General features: G+C 42.9%; 3 protein-coding genes across 4 annotated transcripts; 2 read left to right on the top strand and 1 right to left on the bottom strand.

Moving 5' to 3' along the window:
* Positions 1-358: 358 nt before the first annotated feature.
* On the top strand, positions 359-5,495 carry wdr20b (WD repeat domain 20b; the record flags this gene model as incomplete). Of its 2 annotated transcripts, XM_079216120.1 has the most annotated exons (5): positions 362-610; positions 3,259-3,441; positions 3,678-4,467; positions 4,606-5,144; positions 5,439-5,495. In XM_079216120.1, 5 exons carry the CDS (start codon positions 362-364, stop codon positions 5,493-5,495), a joined length of 1,818 nt encoding a protein of 605 aa, XP_079072246.1. The 2 variants fall into 2 exon arrangements, with proteins under 2 accessions (XP_079072247.1, XP_079072246.1); XM_079216121.1 differs by having other exon boundaries at positions 359-610; positions 3,678-5,144.
* Positions 5,496-11,153: 5,658 nt separating this feature from the next.
* On the bottom strand, positions 11,154-12,771 carry mgat2 (alpha-1,6-mannosyl-glycoprotein 2-beta-N-acetylglucosaminyltransferase). The gene has a single exon (XM_079216346.1). It carries the CDS (start codon positions 12,702-12,704, stop codon positions 11,268-11,270), a length of 1,437 nt encoding a protein of 478 aa, XP_079072472.1. The 5' UTR covers positions 12,705-12,771; the 3' UTR covers positions 11,154-11,267.
* Positions 12,772-16,047: 3,276 nt separating this feature from the next.
* On the top strand, positions 16,048-17,152 carry rps29 (ribosomal protein S29). Its single transcript, XM_079215410.1, has 3 exons — positions 16,048-16,136; positions 16,629-16,728; positions 17,046-17,152. The coding sequence occupies exons 1-3, from the start codon at positions 16,075-16,077 to the stop codon at positions 17,052-17,054; spliced, it is 171 nt and encodes a 56-aa protein (XP_079071536.1). The 5' UTR covers positions 16,048-16,074; the 3' UTR covers positions 17,055-17,152.
* Positions 17,153-22,835: the final 5,683 nt, after the last annotated feature.

Genomic DNA, 22,835 nt, shown 5'->3' with positions numbered 1-22,835 from the left:
ACTTTATATTTATATTGAATTTAATCGTATCTGCGTTGGTAACATCCAGCATTCAAATAATTATACTGTATGTTTAACATTTCATGATTACAGCTGCTTAGTTTTTCTGTTTTTAGTAAGAAACGGCATTAAATATGTACAATTTGTCAATAAGGTGTATTATTAGTACATGATTAGTCAATTTGGTGCATGTCATTGGATTTGAAGCCGATTTCTACACTTATATGATCTGTTTATTTTTCTAGGTTTACCTCACATGACTATATACTTCTCTGTACGCATGGCTGCAGGGCCAGCAGCTCTACGCGTGCGCAGTGGGTAACATCCGGGGCTCGGACAAGGATGAACGCCAATTTCCAAGATGGCGGCGGAGGGAGGAGGGAAGGAGATGAACGAAATTAAAACTCAATTCACCACACGAGAAGGTGTCTACAAACTCCTCACTCACTCCGAATACAGCCGCCCGAACAGGGTGCCTTTCAACTCGCAGGGCTCCAACCCCGTCAAGGTCTCCTTCGTCAATGTAAACGACCAGTCCGGCAACGGCGACAGGATCTGTTTCAATGTGGGCCGGGAACTGTACTTTTATATCTACAAAGGCGTGAGAAAGGTAAACAATATCGACTGCGGTGACGAAGCCCACACAGTCCGGGAGCTGCCCGTTGATTTGGCATCATCAAACGTGTCGCACCCTGGCTGTCAACTCTCTTAGCTTCTGTCATTGAAGTGCGCAGGTTGTCAAGACAAGGCCATGTTGCAGACCTAGCTAAGTTAGGGGCTAATTAGCATTCTTAGCTAACATCGCCACAGTTGGATGTTTTTTTTGTTGCCTCGATGAGACTCGTGTGCGCTTCAAAGTCCGCCAGTTTTTTTAGGGCTTTATTAGCGTCAAAGCTGTGACAATATATTTTTCCAGTGAAGTGAACAACTTGGAGGAGGGGGGGGGACTTGGTCATGTCATGTCGTATGAGGTGTTTGTTTATCCTGGTTCTTCTAAAGCCATATACGGGTGACAAGTTGTCAACAGTGTTCACCAGCAGGGTCAACTTTGGTGTTTTTTGTGTGTGACAGAGCTGAGTGTTCACGTTGCAATTGCTGTGGGAGAATGTCAGTGGAGGGGTTGTTTGTTATTCGCGATGTAATGATGTGTCCACTCCATTGTCAGGGTTTGGGTGTGATGTAATACAATATGATCCTCTGTTTGGTTGCACAGAGTGAGTGATGATGTCATTGCTGCAAGCCACGTTGGGTCTTGTTGAGCAGAGATGGTGAGTGTAACAGGGGTTATCGTGCTGGTTGTCCCTAAAGCAGCTACAGAATACCCAATCAGCAGCCTAGTATCTCTGTAGGAACTCTGCTGCTATTGATCCAATCCAGGTGTTCACGGCAGTCAAAACCATGAGAGGAAGTTGTATTTGTTTTCTTGTAGACTCCACCCAGCCAAAGGCAGAACAAAAACGGAGGGTTTTATTTTGGAATGTGCCAAAAAAAATGTTTGCATCAGTCAGGATCAGATAGTGAACTTCAGCTTCAGCACCAGTGATCTTACAGTATTGCCTTAATGCAGATGATAACTTGACTATGACATAATTTCTAGGGCAATTGCATATAATACAACAGTTTTAAAGCAAAATCTGCAACATTTTATTTAGTACACTATGACTTACAGTGTATTGATATCATTTTGGTAGCAGCCAAAATATGAGATCATTGTCCAATAAAACGTTTTGCATTTAATTGAGCCCAGATAACTTGGCAGTCGATGTAGCCAAACCAAATTCCTGACAGCGATGGCTGAAATGATCTGTCAGTGTGACTTCATCTTTTACCCTTTCTCCTTGGAATATTTCAAATTGGTTGTTTGACAAAAAAGTAACGATAAATGTTTGTCAACAACTAGACTTGACATTGAATAATGAGTTTGCATGGTATCTTAACATTTAAGGCATTGTTGCAGCTCTGATAGCATGCAGAAAACAATTATTATTATCTGTTGTTGATGAATCATGCTGTCTGATTTTTGGTGTGGATTATTGAACAAGTTGTGAACATGAGTGGGGCCCACCCAGTTATCTCATTAGCCGGGGAAACATTGCTTATGTATTCTTTCAGCCTGTCTCTTCTTTTCTTTATATATATATATATAATGTGTCTTGCCTCTAATTCTGATGTTAGACAATTGCTTCCCCCAGTCAGTTGAACTACAAAATTATACTGTCGTACATACGGCCAGCCAGTAGTCTAGACCCAGCTTGTGTTTGATTTTAATAGAAAAAATATAGTATTTAAAAAATAAATTAAAAAAATATCATTATTGTGTAAAATATTTGTTGTAGCGAATAGGGGACTCTTATCATCATAATTGTAGCACCTGAACTTGAAGCCATGTCATATATCACATTTTCACTGGTTCAGTGCCGGATACATTCCTGCCAGTTTAGCAATTATGTTCATTAGGTCTATGTTATGTTCATTAGGTCTATATATAGACCTACTACAGGTTTAGTTAATTTTCTCATCTTACTTTTTCTTACAATATTGAAACGGACTACTTTTGATCATTTAGGTTTAGTTTTGTAATGATTGGTGATAATGATTGAGGTCATTCTGTTAAAGATAATGGGATTCAAACTTGTGTCTTATGGGAGAATAGCTGGCTTGTATATCACGTTTTGTCATGTCATGTTTGATTTAAATTGAGTTGTGTTGTCAACCGCAGCCTGTTGGAAGACAAACTAAACAGTTAACCGACAGTATATGGTCTGGCTGGGCTGCTCGTCCTCTCTATTTTTGGATAATGACTCCCCATGTGTCACAATACATCATAATCACGCATAACACTTGGCACTTTGTAGACACCGAGAAAGAGTAGATGGTTGCCCACAATGGTCTTGAGATATTTGTCTCCAGCAAGTATTTAGAGTTGAGTTTTTTTTTTTTTTAAAGTGGTGTTTTTCTGTAGATGATAAGGTTGATTGACCCCATTTCTGGCATTCTGATCTGGGGTAAGTTGTCCCCTTGTGGTTTGAGAGAATCAAATGAAATTGTACATTTTAAAAAGATTATATTTCAATCTTCAATTACAATAAATAAATCAAAATCAAGGCAATATCTGAAAATAGTTATTAGAAACAAAGTAATTCGGAGCCAAGTGAGTGTCCTTCACAGTCAGAGCTGTTTGTTCTTTCTAAGCGGTGTCAAAACAGGTGACACTTAAAACAGTTTCCACTCATTTGTGTATATTTCTCATTGTTCTAGGCTGCTGATCTTAGTAAGCCCATCGACAAGAGGATATACAAAGGAACGCAGCCCACGTGTCATGACTTCAACCCGATCACGGCTACAGCAGAAAGCGTCTCCCTGCTGGTGGGCTTCTCAGCGGGCCAGGTGCAGCTCATCGACCCAATAAAGAAGGAAACCAGCAAACTCTTCAATGAAGAGGTGGGTTCCTTTCAGTGTCTGGTGTTCTGATGCTGAGGCCTAAAGAAAGGCTTAAAAAAAAGGCCTAAAAAACTAAAAGAGAGAGATATATATATATATATATATATATATATATATATCACACACACAACTTAAATCATTCTTATATTTAGTTTCAGTTGTCTCAGGTTGTAAATATTGGAATAACTAGCTAACCAGTGACCTTTTGTTGTTTTTTCTTCTCTTTCTCCATCCAGAGACTTATAGACAAGTCACGAGTAACGTGTGTACGATGGGTTCCTGGTTCAGAGAGCTTGTTTCTGGTTGCTCACTCCAGTGGCAGCATGTATTTGTACAACGTGGAAAACACCTGCGGCACCACGGCACCTCACTACCAGCTTCTCAAGCAGGGTGAAAACTATGCTGTGCATACCTGCAAGAGCAAGTCGGCTCGCAACCCGCTGCTGCGCTGGACAGTGGGCGAAGGGGCGCTCAATGAGTTTGCCTTCTCCCCGGATGGCAAGTTTCTGGCTTGCGCGAGCCAGGACGGCTTCCTGCGGGTGTTCGGCTTCGACGCCGCGGAGCTGCACGGCACGATGAAGAGCTACTTCGGCGGCCTACTGTGCGTGTGCTGGAGCCCAGACGGACGGTACATTGTAGCGGGTGGGGAGGACGACCTCGTGACGGTGTGGTCGTTTTCGGACTGCAGAGTGATCGCACGGGGGCACGGTCATAAGTCGTGGGTGAGCGTGGTGGCATTTGACCACTGTACCACCAGCGTGGAGGACGGTGACCCCCCTGCCGAGTTCAGCGGTAGCGACGAGGAATTCCATGAGCAGATTCACTTCGGCGTGGGCAGAGACAGAGCAAACAGCGCGCACTCTCGGCTTTCTAAGAGAAACTCTACAGACAGTAGGCCCGTCAGTGTGACCTACAGATTTGGCTCAGTGGGCCAGGACACCCAGATGTGTCTGTGGGACCTAACGGAGGATATTCTTTTCCCTCACCTTCCTCTGTCCCGCACTAGGACTCACACTAATGTTATGAGTGCTACAAGCCCTCCAGCCACAGCCACTGGACAAACAACAACAACTACTACCACTACTACTACTACTACTACTACAACAACTGCTACTGCTACCGCTACTGTATCCGCCACTAATCCCAGTGGCACCAATGGTAAAGACAATACGAGTAATAGCAGCACCAGTGGCAACCCACCTAACTCCCTCCCCAACACCCTGCCTCGGTCCAACAGCTTGCCTCACTCCTCTAACCCAACAGGGGGCAGCACCCCAAACAGTCACACTGGCAGCACCACCACCACAACCACAGCCCCCGCTGCCACCACCAAGGCCAACAGCATCATTGACAGCGCTTTCATTGCCACTGGCGTCAGCAAGTTTGCCACCCTGTCGCTGCATGACTCGCGCAAGGAGCGCCACGAGAAGGACCACAAGCGGAACCACAGCATGGGTCACATCAGCAGCAAGAGCAGTGACAAGCTCAACCAGCTCAGCTCGACACGGACGGCAAAAGCGGAAGCTGCTAAGACTCTGGGCACCCTGCTGTGCCCGCGCATGGAGGACGTGCCGCTGCTTGAGCCGCTGGTGTGCAAGAAGATCGCTCACGAGAGACTCACTGTGTTAATCTTCCTTGAGGACTGTCTGGTAACAGCCTGTCAGGAGGGTTTCGTTTGCACATGGGCTAGGCCCGGGAAAGTGGTGAGTGACGGGCCTGTCGAGGACACTGTCATGTGACGCCTCATGGCTGGCATTGTCTCGTGGGCGTTTTTTTTTTTTTCTTCCTCTGCATTCAGAAGCCGTTGTCGCCACTCTGTGCAGCCAAAAGGTTTTGGTTATTTCACGCGAGATTTACACTAGGCCGTCTGCATTTTGATGGTTAACAGCACATTTTCTCCGTCAGTAAACCTCGTGGCCTCGCTATTCTGCCTCTTTTTAATACGTTCGAGTAACACTGTTGTTTGTTATCAATGTGTGTTATCTGTCTCTCCGCAGGGTTTGCTATCATCTCAAAACAACCCAGCCAACTCCCCCAGTGGAACAGTAGTATAGCCCCAGTGCTGGTGCTGCTAATGACAGCTCCATGCAACAGAGACGGGGAAGGCCAAGGTCCTGCAGCGCTTCTTCACATACTGTCACACACACCACACGACCTCCAGTGTTCACCTTCATTCTCATCACTACCACCATCCCGATGTTACCGGTCATGCTCACACAACCAACGTTGGCCAAGCCACAGGTTCGAAACTTGACGCCCTGTTGTCTGGGCGTGAAAAAGGGTGCTATTGGAAGTAAGATGGCAAGCTTTAAATCGTCCAGGAGGTTCATGGGAGGAGGTTTGCTGGCTCATTGTACCATCTACGGTCATATCAAGTCGTGTCTAGTCTAAAAATAACAAACTCTAGTACCCAATCCTTTGTGCCTGTAGTTCTTTAAAGACTAGACATGCTGTAAGCATTTTGGTGACGCCTCAACCTGACCTTTTCGTATGGGTTTAATTCGGAGATCTTTCCCTATATTATGTTTCTTCAAATGTGTTCACAGAAAAAGGGAATTAGATGAGGGATTGTTTTTTGGAGAAGCAGCCACATCTCTTTCATTTGTTCACTTCCTGGGTGATCTCTTGTGCGGCTCCAGTACCTGCAAGAGAAACTGGAGCCTTTCACTTCCTTTACAAATATTTTAATCAGTAGTGTCACACTTTAAAGTGTATTTGCACAGATTTTTTTCTTTTCTTTCATTTTTGTTGCTTTTGTTTCTTTCCCCCCATTTTGAATTTGTGACTGTGGAACACAAGCAAACCATTTTGAAGACCGCTTTGGAAGCACTTGGGGAAACGGCTTCTTATTGCCCTCTGTCTCAACGCTGGATGCTGCAATCATAGTTTTTTATATATGGAAAAAAAATTGTTTGCACTTAGTAGTTTGTTAGAGGAGAATGGCTTTACATTTTTTGGAGTGTGTAAGGACTCCTTGACAAGGTTGAAATATAAATAGAATTTAAAAAGAAAACCTTTGTATCTATTGAACCTTTATTTTAATATTGTTTCAGATTAAATGGGCTCTGTATTATATGTAAATATTGTACTTCAATGATTTATGGGTGAAATGATCATGATTACATTAGTGCAAAGATCCTTATTTCAGAAAATAGTGATATTTCTAATACAGAAGATCTATACCTAATATTAAATGACTCTTGAATATGCAGGTGAAATGTTTCTTTTCTGTTGTACATAAAGAGAATTCAGGTGTATTTTTATTAATGAACCGTTTGGTATAGGACACGCCTATAAACTCCTATCTAACAGGTAGTGCTGAACGCTAGCTGGCCTGTCGCTGCAGATTCATTTTACAACGCGTGCAGGCGCATGCGCAGACGCAGCGGCCTAATTCAGCCATCACTCCGAGCTCAGGTAAACCACAGGAAGAGTAACGCTGGCATAGCCCCGCCCTCACTAGTTCCATCCATCAACATGTGTGTGACTTCACTTTAACTAACAAATAAGACTGAGACGACCATGTTCTGCAGACGGTGCTGCAATCTGTGAGTCTTGACTTTCTGTGAGTAAATTTGCTGAACAAACATTTGACACTGTTGAAAACTAACTCAACGTCACGCGCGCGATGGTGTGCAGGAAGTGTTTATTTTTTCCTTTTTAAAAACGCCCACATAGCAAGACCGAGGAAATTTAATTAACAGTGGGAGCCTTTTTTTTTCCTCCATGTGACGCCTATTAAAACAGCTTTGACAGATTACATGTTCCATCTGTGTGACTTTATTCAGTGTGTGTGCTCACCGCATGGATCAGTGACTTCATTAGTTGGGAAAACGCCTTCTCGCTTCCGCCCACGCGAGTCTGCGCGCACTGTGAATTCAGACTGGTCACGTGTCGCGGGACATCCGCGCGTATTTTTTTTTGTCATTTTGCATTTTACATGCTATTTATTGGGACGTGACAAGTGTGCGGTCCAATACCCTTAATATAACATATTTAGTATGCCAGAATTACATCCCTATACATTATCTATACTATATATATTTGAGCAAGAGGGTAAACATTCAAGGTGCATTCAAGTACTTTCTAAGGGCGGTAGTGTGTACTGAAAGTAAAGAGAACAAGCATACGATTGGGAACACAGTGCCAATCTTTTTTCCTGGAATACTTTATTTAGGTGGCGCTGTACTGGGAATAACGTGAGGTCACTTAAAAATCTGTATGTTGATCATAAAAAAAAGGTGTCATTTGTCTCACCTGAACAGGTGTTTGCAAGACATGTGAAAGAAGACTGAGGGAGATTTTAAACAAGCACAGTGGGTACAAGATAAGAGGTCTAATGTGGCATGATCAGAGGACCAGAGGTGCGTCAAGCCTTTATTGAGAATGGTCAAGGTGACGCATACATACAACAAACAGCAGAAAGACAAAGTAGAACAGTCAGTCACAATAGGAGAATCAATCCGAGGTGGAAACAATGAAATGAAGGATGACTGAATTCCACTGAGTCGTTTTTAATCAATGGAGAACTGGATTTCTAACTTTGTTTTCTTCCACATACATTGTCACCTATACCTGCAATAGCACACAATTACCAATTTGTGGCACGTACAGTCGGCCAGTAGGTGGCAGTGTTCCCCAGTCAAATGAGAGTTTATTTCCGCTGCACATTGAGTGAACTTGCACTAATAACAACTAACTCTCTCTCTCTCCCCCCCCCCCCCCCCCCCCAAATGCATTCCTAATACTTTGCCCCACAACTTCATATATATTTTATATTCCAAGTGGGGGAATAAAACTGCTCCTGCATAATTTATGAGTCACTTTTAGAAGGAAACACGAGCACTCACAGCCATTAACCCAGCCGCCATGTGGCATCGGGGTGAGGGTGGAGGAGGGGATCTGCGGAGAGGCCCGATCCTCCTCCTCGTCAGGGGTGACTGACACTCATCCCTCCCTAAGGTGAGCAGGTATCAATCAGGACCATGTTTACTCAGTGAGCTGTTTTACATAAACACATCACACGGCTGTAATACATGCACTTTTTATGTTGTTTGCCACGTTCCATCAAGACATACACAATCCCAGCCACCCTTTCATCCAATGGGCCATTTAAATAGCAATCAAAAGGTCTGCTGTGAGAGAGAAACAACTACATTTATCTTGCATCCTCGGGGGGGGGAATGAGTCCCACTTGATTGAAATTCGATGAATTGAGAGAGAATCTTCTCGCTTTTGTAAGGTCCTGCTTTAATAATTTTCTCACTGATGCAATTCCCTCGTCTACATGCCTCTATATATATTGACCCAGAGTTTTGTTTACCTGGCAATGTGTGCAACAGCTATATGAATGATTAATACGCTGTCTCTCTCACGGAGCTATAAACCTGAAGAATGAGCAGCAGTCGACGTGTTGCAAAAAGCAGATAGTTTAATATTGGTGAAAGAAAATTAATGAAAACAGTTCTATCCAGATTATGGAAAATAGCCAATTAACCTATTTAGTTATTTTCACAGATTCCACTGGGATATACTTATCTATCCCATTGTTGAGACCTGTACTGAGTTCAGAAATGAAGGCATGAGTTATATGTCAGGAATTAGCTGATAATGAACAGGATGATAAATGATTGGAATACTGCAATCCAAGCTCCGTCTCTAAAATGCCTGCATTGGCATTTGGCAACATGTGGAGCTTGGACTTGGTAATTGTATAAAAAGCACCTTGTGCACTAACATAATTTGATAACTGCCTGTGTATACGGGAATTAGGGACAGGACAAAAAAAAAAAAAAGTAGGGACAGGGTATACTTTTCTGTTGTTTGCTGCAGGGCGGTTAGCACTAAGCTGCTCACATGTGGCCAGCAGCTTGCTAGAGAGTGGACCAAAACAATAAGCGGCAAGACACTAAAGCATAGTGGGATGATGGTCATCTGTGGGTTCATCTGGACTAAAAAAACATACATAAAAAGAAGACCGTGTTTAACCGTCTTCAACTATGCTATTAAAATAGAATTGATAGGTTTTATTCCACACCTGTGTGCCCCTCCTCAAAGCACATCTCAAGTAATGAGATTACATTAAATAATTGAGTTGTATATCATCTCAAAACAGCCTACTTAATCTGTCTAGATGAAGAAAAAAGTTACAATATGCATCTGTGATTTGTATGCTTCAATTTTGCTTGTTTTCTCTTTCATTAGTCAGTTTATCCACCTGTTGTCTTATTGTCTGGTTTCACTGTACAAACAAAAAAACATGCTGTATAACCAATTGTCGATTAACGAACAACACATAAAATTGGGCTATCAAAGGATTTCTTGCACAACCTAAAGAGAGTTCCTTTCCTCTTTTCTTCCTGCCCTCACATTCTCATCTAAGTAGAACGCTTCCAGAGGCATCGGGCACGTTACAGTTTCAAAGGCTCCAGCATCAGTTAACCATTAGTCACCAAGAATCAAGAGCACGGTGTCACTTCCTCCCATTCTATTCTCGGCCATTTCCCTCGAGGTGCGGGCCCAATTATTTGGCCTCCACCATGTGAGCAGCTGCACAATGTGTCACATGACCTCAAAACAGCAGGCCCGCGCTAAGAAAGCTTCACACACAAATGATATGATGGAGTGGAGATCGTGAGGTCTACTTTGTTTGTCCCAGACAAGGCCTTGTTTATCGGCCTCGGATATACATGCCTTACATTTGGAATATGTTTAATTCATGCAGTGTTTCGGTATTCTCCGTTGAGAGCCGAGCCACTGTGAGGCCGAGCAGAGCCTGCCAGAGGATATCTTTAATATGAAATGTCTGGAGAGTCCAGTCAGCGATACCTTTGCAGTTATTTCCAATTTTGAAAAGTGTGCAGAGGGGATTGTTAAGCATTTCTGGAAGGGTGGGGGAGGGGAGGAGGAGGATCAATGTAGCTTCAGAGAAGACACCGAGCTCTGGGGGGCCTCGGCGGAAACCATCGATACCGAGAAGTCTGAGCACTTAAAATGTAAATGCACCTTCAACGGGCGACAAGAAAGTTGTATCGGTGTCTTGGGCGCTCTCCAGATGCAAACGTGTGCACTCGACTGTGAAATGAAAAATCTCTGCACAAAGATACAGGCGGCTGAATTGGCATATGATACCCGGGGTGCCGGGCTGGACATTGATGCACTGCAACAGAATGCAACAAACGCCCTGCGCTGACCGTTGTCAAACACAGCTCTGCCTAACACACTGGGTTTTTCCTCTACGTGCCCCGTGCCATGAACGCATCACGCATACTTCTTAAGTGACACCCTTTCTGAGTAATGAGACTCCAGAAAACCTGTTGAAAATAAGATAAGTGGGGGGATTATTTAAATGGACCAAGTGTCTCAAAGAATCTACTTTGATCTCAGCAAATGTATGTGATATAAATATCTTCAATTAATTATGCATGCACAGTGGGATTGCTAAATCCACAGATTTACCAAATTCATGACTGCCCTGATGAGCAGATGCCTGCTCACTACTATTTCTGAGTTTGTTATCAATTTTGGTAACATAAAAAGTAACCAATCTGAAAGCTTTGGGAGAGAAAACAATAAATTGTTTGGTATATTTTTGCTGTTAATTACAACTTACAAAAAAAAAAAAGCAGGAGTTACGTAAATGATTCGCTGTGAGGACATATTATACAAAAAGCCAGAAATCCAACATTCGTCTTTATTTTTTAACAGTCCGGTAAAACAGGCAATAGGAAGAATAGTCCATAAAGATTTACTTTTAAAAGGCTTCTTTTTTTTTTCTTTAGAGAGGATGCAAAAGAGACAATAATATATAATAGTAGCAATTAAGGTCACTGTAATCGAACATAACTCTTGCAGAGTTCATGGTCCCTGATATCTCCCCAGCCCCCGTTCTTCACATGCGGGGCCACGCCTCCGGCCCCGTTGGCCGGCAGTCTCTTTGTGATCAGGAGGTTCTTTGGGAACAGCTGGTTCCCGCTGGCCTGCAGGACGTTTTCGATCTTGGTCTTCTGGCTGATCGGCATGCAGGCAGTCTTCTTGTGGTGCATGCCGCAGTCTCCGGCGTGGAAGACCCGCGGTGCCTCGCTCACCATGACCTTCCAGTAGGAGGGCAGGCAGGACACGGTCAGGTGTTGCAAGGACCAGTCCCAGTTGTAATCGTCATAGGTGCAGAACGTGTCGGTGCACTGGATGAGCTTCTGGTACGTCTCTCTGCTCAGAGCCATCCCCATGTTGTGCTCGGTGGACTTCCAGGCCTTCACCTCCACCTTATTTGCTTTGCTGGAGTAGCTAATGTGGCTGTAGCTCCCCAACGAGAGGATGTCGCAGTCGGCGTACTGCTCCCTTTGGAGAGCCGCCATCATCTTCAACAGATGGATAAAGTCCGGGGCCACGTAGTGGTCCTCCTCGATCAGCAGCACCAAGCCCTTGTGCTCCTTCAGAACGCGGACTCGGTCCCATACGAAGTGCAGCTTCCACCACCAGTGGTGCTTGGTCTGCGAGAACTTGGCCTCGCGGTAGTGGCCGAACGAGTCGGGGTACTCTGCGTTGATGCAGCCCAGCTTTAAGGCGTCTTTTTTGGGAATGTCTCTGGGGCAGTCGTTGGGGTCGTGTCCGGGGAACTCCTGGGGGTACAGCTGAACGCTGAAGGGGAAGAAAATCTGAAGTACCTGACAAAAGTCAACAGAGGCCACCACTCTATTTATCTCCGGGGACCAGTAATCATGGCTGAATATCAGCAGTATGCTCTCCACACCTTTGGATTTCCGCAAGCTGTCCACTAACAGCTTCAGGTAGTCAGGTCGGTTGTGGACCTGAACTACCACAGCTAGATCGTCCTTCCGTCGCGCCACCTTGAACTTTTCCTCATTTCGTATTGTCTGGTCGAAGTTGAGCTGGAAGACGATGCCGCGGTAGACTAAAGTGGTGTTATCGGCCTCCGGTTTGGGTATCTGTTCGGGTATCTTCTCTTGGTCCTTTGCCTTTTCCGGGTGCGTGTCATTTGCTTGTATCACAGGGAGCGGAGCAGGCGCCCTGCTGACTGCAGGTGTAGCTGGCACCTGGATATGATTGTTGACGCTGATACTGCTGCTGCTAATGCTGCTGCTGCTGCTGCTGCTGCTTCTCCTCGGCGCCGTCTCGACTTCCTTGGGGGGCGACCCGGCGTCGATCTTCTTCTGCCTTCCGCTGCTCCAGAAAGCTAGGCCACAGATGACAACCACCACAGTCAGTATCACCACCTTCCTCTTGTAGATCCGGAATCTCATGATAGAGGGTCAGCCTCTTTGCGGAGGGAGAGAAGTTGATCGTGGTTGAAAAACAACAAGGTACGGGGTTTGCAATTATGATTGTGTGCTTTGCAAAGGGAGTGAGCCGGATTAAAAAGAAGCTGATATGAGGCTATTTGTTGGCAAAATGAACAGTTGTTGTAAACATGGGTCCCGCTGGAATGTCATTGATGGTGGATGAATATTCCATAAGGCATGACGGTTGCCAGGAGGCAGCAGGGTAGCAGTGTGCATGTACCACCTAAATGAGAAAATAAATAAATCAATAGAGGCAGGTGCATTGTGGCAGTCAGGGCTGAGCAATAGGACCGTAATCACTATGACAATCTTAATTACCATAGTTTCTGGATTAAAATGTATATCACAATATGGCACATGTATGTAGATAAGCCGATGACATTTACAATAACAAAGTGAAGAAAATAATCAACTAATTATTTCAGCTCCACAACTGAGCAGACTCCATTTACTAATGAAGACCTGGAAATGCGGCGGAGAGCCATGGAAAAGACCAATAAACTGTGGGGCCAAAAAAAAAGAAGCTTTCTTAGAATTAAATTTGGACAGAAATCTGTACCTGTATAACGTGGTGAGATCATATCAGTATAAGCTCCAATAGAAGCAACAACAACAGTGATATCATTTCACATAACGGGACACCGGTCACGATGAAAAAGTACCACCGAAACCACAAACAGGTTCAATACATGCTGCCTGGGGCGTATTCCCTCAGTTCCTCCTCTTTCGGTTATATCATCAATGTTCATTATCGCCCGTGCTTCTATATTTCCCTTCTGCACAAATCTCTGTCCTCAACTGCATTATCAATAATGATCATCAGCCCCCCTCTCTGCTCAGATCTGCTGAACAAACCTCCATCTTTTCTTCCTTATTAAATGGTCTCCCTCTTTTCTTTTTTTCTACCCCACCTCCTATACCCCTTTATTTATCTGTGTCCTCCCTGCCTAGCATTGCCTGTGACAATATCAATTAATATATTCCTGGTATAAAAATGCCAATAAACATGCATTTTAACATAGTAATATTGTCATATATATATATATATATATATATATATATATATATATATATATATATATATATATATACTTTGAAGACAGTAGTTTGTGGCCGTGTACATGCCCCTGCACGGTTTCTTGGTGCAGCTGAAAGTAGTGCAGCTATTTTACGTGTGTTTTATTAGATCTGCTTTAATATACATTACGTCATTCTGGTGCGTTTTATGTCTTATTCTTCTTGTGTAAATATGCATTGCGTTCTAGCGGCAGCTGTTAGTTGCTGTCGGTCACACAGAGCCAGCTAACGGCGTCGCTCGGTTTGTCCAACATGCGATGAACGTTCCCGTTTGTTTTAACTCAGTGATACGTTTTAACTCCCCGTAGAAACTACTACTACTACTAATAATAATAATACATGACAGTTGGCGCCGCAGTTTCTGCTCCATCACGAGAATGCTAACGTAAAGTTAGCAACGGCGTAGCCTAGCAACTTACTGGCCGCACAGAACGGAGCAAAACCTCGTCAACAGCCGCGTCCGACGGCGGAAAACAAGCACACAAACAACCGCGTTTTACGCCGTTTACCGACAACTGGAGGGGCCGTGCAGGTCCGTTCACCGAGACACATCAGTACGGCGGCGTCCCATTCTCCTCCATACCTTGCATGCAGGCTGCATGGAGACGTAACTACAAGCTAGCGTTGGCTGTAAAAAAAATAAAATAAAAAAAATAGAAAGATTCCCCAAATACGGAACCACTGCCTGACGATGTCCCACAATGCACTGGGCCAGAGGGGGGCACCCGAGACACCTTAGATATGATGATGATGTATCCCTGCAGCTATCGCATGCTAGGGTGGGTTTGGTTTACTATCCCTTTAAATATTTAACCAATGCCAGGCTTAATAATATTATACATATATTACATGTAAATAAAAAAATCCACCCAAATATTACATGTTCTCTACATTGTGCTCCTCCAGCAACCTTCTCCCTATTCTTGATTGAATAAAGTTTGTTGGTTTAAATCATTCTCAAACACTGAAAAGTAGTATACTAACCTTCATGATTACACACAAGTTGCTAAAATGTCAAATATAATTTGCTTCAGCAGCCTATTTCCAAAGTGGTACAAAATAAATAAGGAATATGAACAAGAGGTATGTGCTCCCTAACATGGCAACACTTTCTTTCAAATTGTACTCTTCTCAGAATCAGAATCAGAATCAGAAACCGTTTATTGCCAGGAATGTTTGCACAAACGAGGAATTTGGTTAGGCGGAAGGTGCATACATTAGACATTAGACATTAGACGAGACAAACAACAATCAACGACAGCAACAGTGCAATGATGTCTAAATCAGATAAAGATAAAGTGCTCAGACAACAGATAACATTAATGTAAGTGTATGTTAAAGTGACGTGTGTGTTTAAGTTAAAGTTAAAATTAAGTGTATGTGGCATGAGTGTTTAAATATGAATTGTGCAGTGGAGTGACCGGTAGGAGGAGAGAAAGGAATAAAGAATAAAAATAAATGGTCCGAAAGAATGGTCTGAGAATAGTCCTGTGATAGAGTCAAATAAAAACAAATGGTCCGAAAGAATGATCCGAGAATAGTCCTGTGATAGAGTCAGTCAGTGGGGACTGCCGACGGGAAGAAACTGTTAGTGTGGCGTGAGGTCTTAGTCCTGATGGACCTCAGCCTCCTGCCAGAGGGGAGGGACACGAACAGGTTGTGTCCAGGGTGAGAGGGGTCAGCTGCGATCTCTTGTAGGTTAATCATTTAAAATGTGTTGTTAATACACCCACAACATGATGAGTTCCACCACGTCCTGTTCATTTGTAATGATCTATATCACATTTAAATGTAATTTGATTACTCAAATGTGCCAAATTAGGATCAAAACCGTCGTGCGTTTTTTGTTGATATAAGGAAAGAACAACTCGTTATTTTGGGCTAAATTACAAACAAATTGCATATATTCTGATATTTAATCCATCCATTGTTTGGTCTTATTCAACTTTCCTCCACATATACGCTTTTTGTTTATCCAGTTCATCCATTTTTTTTTTTTAGGAACATATTTTGTTATGCCTAATGCCATCATTCTTGTCGATTTAAATGCCTCTTTTTTTTCGTCACTCATTAACCTCTTATGTTTGTGGCTGTAGCGACACCTTCAGGCTGTCCCGCTGCACGCCGCTGTTTTCTCCACCACCAGGTGGTGCCACTCAAATCCTGCGCGACCGGAAGCGTGGCATCGGAGAGTTTCATTTGCGCACGCGCAACCATCTTTCTTCCTTTCCGACACTCGAGCGAAAGAGACAAGATGGGCCACCAGCAGCTCTACTGGAGTCATCCCCGAAAATTCGGTCAGGGATCCCGATCCTGGTCAGTCCTGCCCTCAAATCGGTCAATTATCGATACGTGTGCTAAAGCGAGCCGGTTTTGATGTGTTTGTGAATCCCCATACTTAAGAATTTATCACAAATTGTCCACCGCGTGGGAACTGCTCCTTAGCCAATATGGCGGCGGAGGATGCGCCGCGCGAGCGTACCAGCTTCAGTTAGCCACTCGCTGTTTCTGAAACGAAACTACTCTTGAGTCTCAAGAAAGCTAAAAACATGTTGTAACCAGAGTTCTGGAGTTGGTTAAACTGTATTTTAGCGTAACGTTTTTCGAGCTAACGTTGCTGTTTTTCGGGGTAGCCGTGTTTGCACCAGAGAGCCGCGGACTAAAGGATAACTAGCTAACTTTGCGGAGTTTTGTGTGGACTTCCGCTCTTTGTAACGTTGGTTTGTGTGGATGAATACGATCTAAAGGCATATTTACCTTTTTGTTCATGTAAAAGACAAACTTATTAACCCAATCTCTCTTTTCCAGCCGGGTTTGCTCGAACAGACATGGTCTGATCCGTAAATATGGACTCAACATGTGCCGCCAGTGCTTCAGGCAGTACGCTAAAGACATCGGCTTCTGCAAGGTAAGTAATATTGCCCACTTTTATTATTCTACTAGTTTTCCGATTATATCACACTCCATGTCACCACATAGTTTGCTTACAATCAAATACCGGCATTATGTCAACAACGCATTTGCCACTGTCTTGCAGGTGAAGCACAAGCATTGTTTACTTTTATTTCTTTTACTGTATATTTCAAGCTGCTTTAATGCTAATGGTTAAGTGGGGAATTAGCAGATTTACATGGTCATTAACTTACTCATAGTACATGCAGAAAATGTAACAATGATGCTGAATGTCACCTTAACTGATGCCTTGATTGCTCTCTTTTCACACAGCTGGACTAAATGTCACATCCTTGGATGGGGCCAGTGATCTTTGGAAGGCTGGCCACGATGGGATAATTTAGCACTGCAAATAAATGTGTTTTTTTGTCCAAACTAAATGTATTCTGGTGTTTTTCATCCCAATATGTATGCCGTTTGTTGGTAATATGCAGGGTAGATTTGAGGACTAACGTGTGAATATCACATCCCAGTCCCTTTTATAAAAAAAAAAAAAGTGTAAATACCAAAACTAAATATGCTTCCTGTGCTGTACATGAGTAATATCTGAACAAATATTGGATCTCTGGAGATCTCATTGTACACAACAATCTGAGTTTGTCTCAAAGTCAAGTCGATCCTGTGGAAGGTATGATTGTCGACTGCTTGACCATTGACTTTACATTATCAAAAAGATAAGCACTAAGGGTTATTTTTTAAACCATCTTTCATGTTGCTTCAACTTCTGTTAGGGATGGAATGATATTGCTCTTTTATTATACAGTTTTCCATGATTATGTAATATGTATTTCAATACATACAAATATACAGTTTAATACAACAGAGAATACCATCTTTAAATGTTTCAGGTAATGGCACAAAGTGCAGCGTCTGCAAAAGTGTTGTACAGAAAACTATCGAGCATTATTATTTTGGTAATGTGTATGTTGGCATCTCCATAATTGAGGCATAACGTCTGGGTAAAGAGGTAGCGATTCAACCAGATTGATACAGATAAGCCCAAATTTATGATGCTTTCAAACAGTCGGAGTAGGCCACAGAATATCCCTTCGGTGGTCACTCGAAGGAAGTGAAATGGTGGTTGTATATTATAAATATCTGGGTGTTTTGATTGACCCTCACTTTTCAACCACATGTGCAGTACCTGGTGGAAAAGTTGAGGTTAAAACAGGGTTTTTATTTTTGAAATAAGCTGTGCTTTTCAAATAATGTAAAAAAGCGATTAGTGCTGCTACTTTTTTACCTGTGTTGGACTATGGGGATCTTCTTTATATGCATGCCTCTTCTAACTGTCTTTGTAGGGTGGACACAGCTTACCATGCTTCACTGCAGTTCATTACAAATTGTAAAGCTCTGACTCACCACTGAGTTTTACTCTCGGGTAGGATGGCCTGCTTTGGCCACCCGTAGGCTCTGTCATTGGTACATCCTTATTTATAAGGCAATCCTTGGTCTACTCCCAAACTACATGTGTGTTTTTATCATGCATAGAAGTGTCGGACAATACTCTTTGCGTTCTCAGGACTTTTTTTATGCTCACTGTCCCAAATGCCAGAACGGAAACAAACTGATATCACTGACTGCTTTTAAATCTAGAATGAAAGAAATAGAGGCAGGTTCTCAAAAATGTAAATGTTTCTTAAATGGACTAGCTTTTTGTTTTTTTTAACTTGTCTTGTTCTGTGTTTTCTGTCTGTAACTATGTTTTTTATGCTGCTGCCTGTCTTGGACAGGTCTCCCTCGAAAAAGAGATGTTTAATCTCAATGGGATGCTAATTGTTAAATAAAGGTTTTAATAAAAATAAAAAAAATAAAATTGATGGGGAGGTAAACTGTAAAGAATAGAATTACTGGTCTAATTTGACCAGGCTGCTTGGATGCCAAATATAAGGTATAATGTGTAAAAACTGGATTTATTAATGACCCATAAAAGGCCATTTACGGAGCTCTATCACAAGAAAGGAGTTAGAACAATTGATCCCTGCAGCTGTACATAATTAGAAATGGCACCGCAGTAAAGAGAAAACTAATTTCTTCTAAGTCAGCGTGTAGTCACATGAAACGATAAGCCCCCTCACATCCAGGAATTGGTACCGTGCTGGGATATCGTTGTTGTTCGAGATGAATGAAATCTGATAGGTCCCCTGTAGTGTGGCTAATTGCTTGGTGCAGAGTGTCTTCGGCTACCAAACATTAAATATTGTTATGTTTAGCTCAGAAATAGTTTAATTCTCTCTCATTTCTATTATCAATTCCCTTCCATACGGCACTTTGGCAGGTGGAATTCTATGCAGATCCATAAAGACGTCGAACCAGGATTTAATAAAGTAATTCATTCATTTTTCTTTTGTCCTCTTGTCTCTGAAGCAGAAGGTTAAGTGTGAAGCACTAGATGGCAGCAGCACTTCACTTTCACGATTCAACACCAGGGTCGATGAAAATAGCAACAGCACTGAGAAATGCCATTTATACATCATATACACCGTCTCATCAAGCGGCTATAGAAGCTTAGATTAAGGTCTTGTCAGTCACTGTGGGGTTAATTTGAGGTTCCAGGCAAGCTGAAAGAACACTGACTATATATTCTGGTATGCTGTTACTTTGATTGAAATATATATATATATGTATATTTATATATATTTCGTTTGAAAACATCCATCTTTGTGCGTGTTTAGCGCACGCCGTTGCGCTTTGATGATTTATCAGTCAGAGGTTTGGGCTCGGGCCCATCTCATCCGTAAATAATGCTCGGCAAAGTCCTGTTTATCATAAATACCAGATCTCTTTGTGCTCAGAAGGATTACGGGGGAAACTTAATGATCCCATTGGGGAAATTGGAATGTGGCAAAGAATAAATAAGATCACAGCAAAGTGAAGGTTATACAAACGCACAACCAACGATTTCAGCGCTCGGAAACAAACTGCTCGAACATGATAATGAAAGAGAATTAAGAGGTTGCAGCACCTTTTATTATACCGGCAACGGGAAATCCAGTGAATGTGCAAAAGGAACGTCTGTCAGAAAGCGATGAAATGCCCATATACACTCTGTCAAAGGAAAATAAATAAAACAAGACATCCAGTGTGGGCACTTTAAATCAAACACATTAATAAATACATCATGAGGGGGGATATAATGTAGTCCTTGTACATACAAAGATGTGTGTGATGTGCATACTATATAAACCCTAACTCATATGCATAAAAAGAGAGTTTGCGAGGACTGTGTGTGTGTGCAGGCCGGCAGGGCCCGGGGCTGTTTGGACCGAGAGGAGTTGAACACACAAGTGCTCCGTGTTGCATCAGTCCACTAAGGAGGAGGCCGAAAGGTGTTGTCTTTGATGTTTCTGTTCAGTTTCAATCCTTTTTATTTTCGGCGGCGTATTAATGCTCTTGTTTCTGCTGCTGCCTCCTCTGCCGCATCACGGCCGACACCGCAGCACTCCGGAAATTTACCGTTGCTGGACTAGGGAATGTGACCAGTGTTGTCAAATTCCTCTTCCCTTTTCGACGAGGCCACTCTGCTGACAGCGGATGCTCGGGTGTTGTAGCAACAAAGATGTAAACAAAAAATCAATGTCCTGAAAGAGTGCGCCCATGTGAAAGTCAAGCTGCTACATGCTCCCTTATAAATATATTAGTGTGCACACTCTGTGGTCACAAGCACATCCGAACATGGAAGGTAAACCAGACTAAAACACTAGTCGGAGCAACTCAGAAGGGAGCTTTTGGGTAATGGCTTGGGACCTCAACGTCTCAGTGGCGCTCTGACTGACTGCCAGCCACATCACATGGGTCTCCAACCCGTCGCCTAGATTTTAGGGAAAATAAGTCAATTGAAAGTGTCAGGCGCACTGTTGGCATGGAAACATTCCTCCGGGTTTACCTGCTTTCAATTGTTCGACCAAGAGGCACTTCTCGCTGCAAGGTTCCTCAAAAAGAGCTGCGAGGAAACGCACGACTCATTCACGAGTCTCCCTCAATTTTCGCCTGATTGGGCCTCTGCGTTCGTCTGAGTTATGGCAAATAAAAGAAAATAGGAAAGAGAGCAGCAGCCGGGGACGGAGAAAACAAATATAAATATTAATTGAAAAAAAAGAGAAAGAAAGAGGCAACAGTAAAGGCAGGAGCGGTTTATTCTCAAGGTGAAATTATGCAGCGATTAAGAGGCAGTGGTGTAAGCAGCTCTAAGTATTGGTAATTACCGGATGTTTTGTTTTCGATACCCCCATTTTCTTTCGGCAACAGTTACCGGAGAGGTTAAGAAAATCCTCAATAATCCATTTGTTCCCTTTTTTACAAGAAAACAGCAAACACCAAGCACTGCACTGTGTTCTAGTATCCCACTGTTTGTGTGTATTCCCTCGAGAAGCGAGCTGTGCACTATACGCTGAGCTTTATTACAGTCTAAGTATGGAGCACCGGCTGACTCAATTATTCCAGTCAAACAGGGCCTAACTCTCAAACCACTGTAAAATAAGCCTCTTCCTGCTCCAAATCCTCAATTTAGGCTCAGATGACTCTGGCAGCCATTCATTTCTCGAAAGATTTTTAGGACGGATCACAGAATCGTAGAAATTGCTTCAGGCAATCACGCAACGAAGAAATGTGCAGTCTGTGGTCTTCGTTGGGGTCAAAGTAAAAGGTGTGCAACGCTGCAACAAGTGAAAATGGCCGCCATTCAAATTGATGTTTTGAGTGTGGCTCTGCAGCTGCACAAGAGCCACTTGACACCACGTGACTGAACCTTTGAAATCTTTCAGCTTGAAGTTTGGACAAGATGATCTCATGGTTGTGCTCCCTGACTACACCGCTAGCTTATTTCCCTCTTTTAGTTGGTGGGTGATTATCTTATTTAATGTATTATAACCCATTGCTTTGTTGAAGTGTATCCTTAAGAGGTGGAAATCATTTTTGACCTGACTGGTGTTACTACAGAAAAGATATTAGGGTCAACAAAAGCGTTAGAACTCTACAGAACCACTTTTAGCGTCTTTAAGCTGTGTAACCTGAGAAAAAACTCCACACATGTCCTCAGACTGTCGTATGGTGGAAACACAGTTTATCAAAATGCAGTTACAATCTCGTATCTAAAAGCAATGATTAAGGGAAAAGTCAGTTTTTTGTTTACCTTGCAATTCTACATTCACATATGTTTTCTCAAGGTCAATAATGAAATGCACTTAAAAGTAGAGACTTCTGAGGTCGACACAGTTTTCCAGTTTGCACGCTTTCCAAAGATTACCAACATGAAAGTAGATAATTTTATAATCTGATAATTTTATGGGGTGGCTGTAGCTCAAGGGGATGAGTGGTCGTCCAGTAACCACAAGGCAGCTGGCTCGATCCCCAGTCCCCCCATAGCTCACATGTCGAAGTGTCCCTGAGCAAGACACTGAACCCTAGCTGCTCCCCGGGTGCCCCACAGGGCAGCCCACTGCTCCCCAACCAAGGATGGGTCAAATGCAGAGAAGAACTTCCCCAAGGGGATTAATAAAGGATAATTTCTTTCTTTCTTTCTAATCGACCCATGAAGCACAAAAGGCTGTCGTCTAACAACAATATGAACCTGAACACAAATTATAATGAATGGCTAGGACTAAACCAACAGGCAAGGACATAATATGAAATGTCTAAGAACCTTTGAGAAGCTGGGCAGATTGTCAGCACTTCCACCTCTTAGTCACTGTGTAATTTCACATTTTGAAGTTATAAGTGCACAGCCTGAGTGGCCTACCTGGGGAAAAAAGTATGCCACTTAAATCCTTTTGGTACTCAGCATGTCCTATATTGGTTGGCACCTTTAAAGATTTGTTCCTTTAAAGCCATGCACATGTAGCATCAATGTCCTGTACATAAATTACTTTATCTCTAAATGAAAAGCTCTTAGCTCCACTTGACTCTCACGGATTGCAACAGAGATCGTGTCAGACAGATTTACACGCATGCCACAGATCATAAATCAAGATTTCTACACTATGAATAAAAATGGGTTTTAACGCCTCCACTTTGATACTTCCAGATCCTTTCACTCGGTTAGGAACCTTCCTAAGCGAAAGAGAC

This window comes from Taurulus bubalis (genome assembly GCF_910589615.1).
Source record: "Taurulus bubalis genome assembly, chromosome: 3".
NCBI classification, from domain to species: domain Eukaryota; kingdom Metazoa; phylum Chordata; class Actinopteri; order Perciformes; family Cottidae; genus Taurulus; species Taurulus bubalis.
Note: the sequence above shows the minus strand (reverse complement) of the source record. Positions and strands in the feature narration are given on the sequence as shown.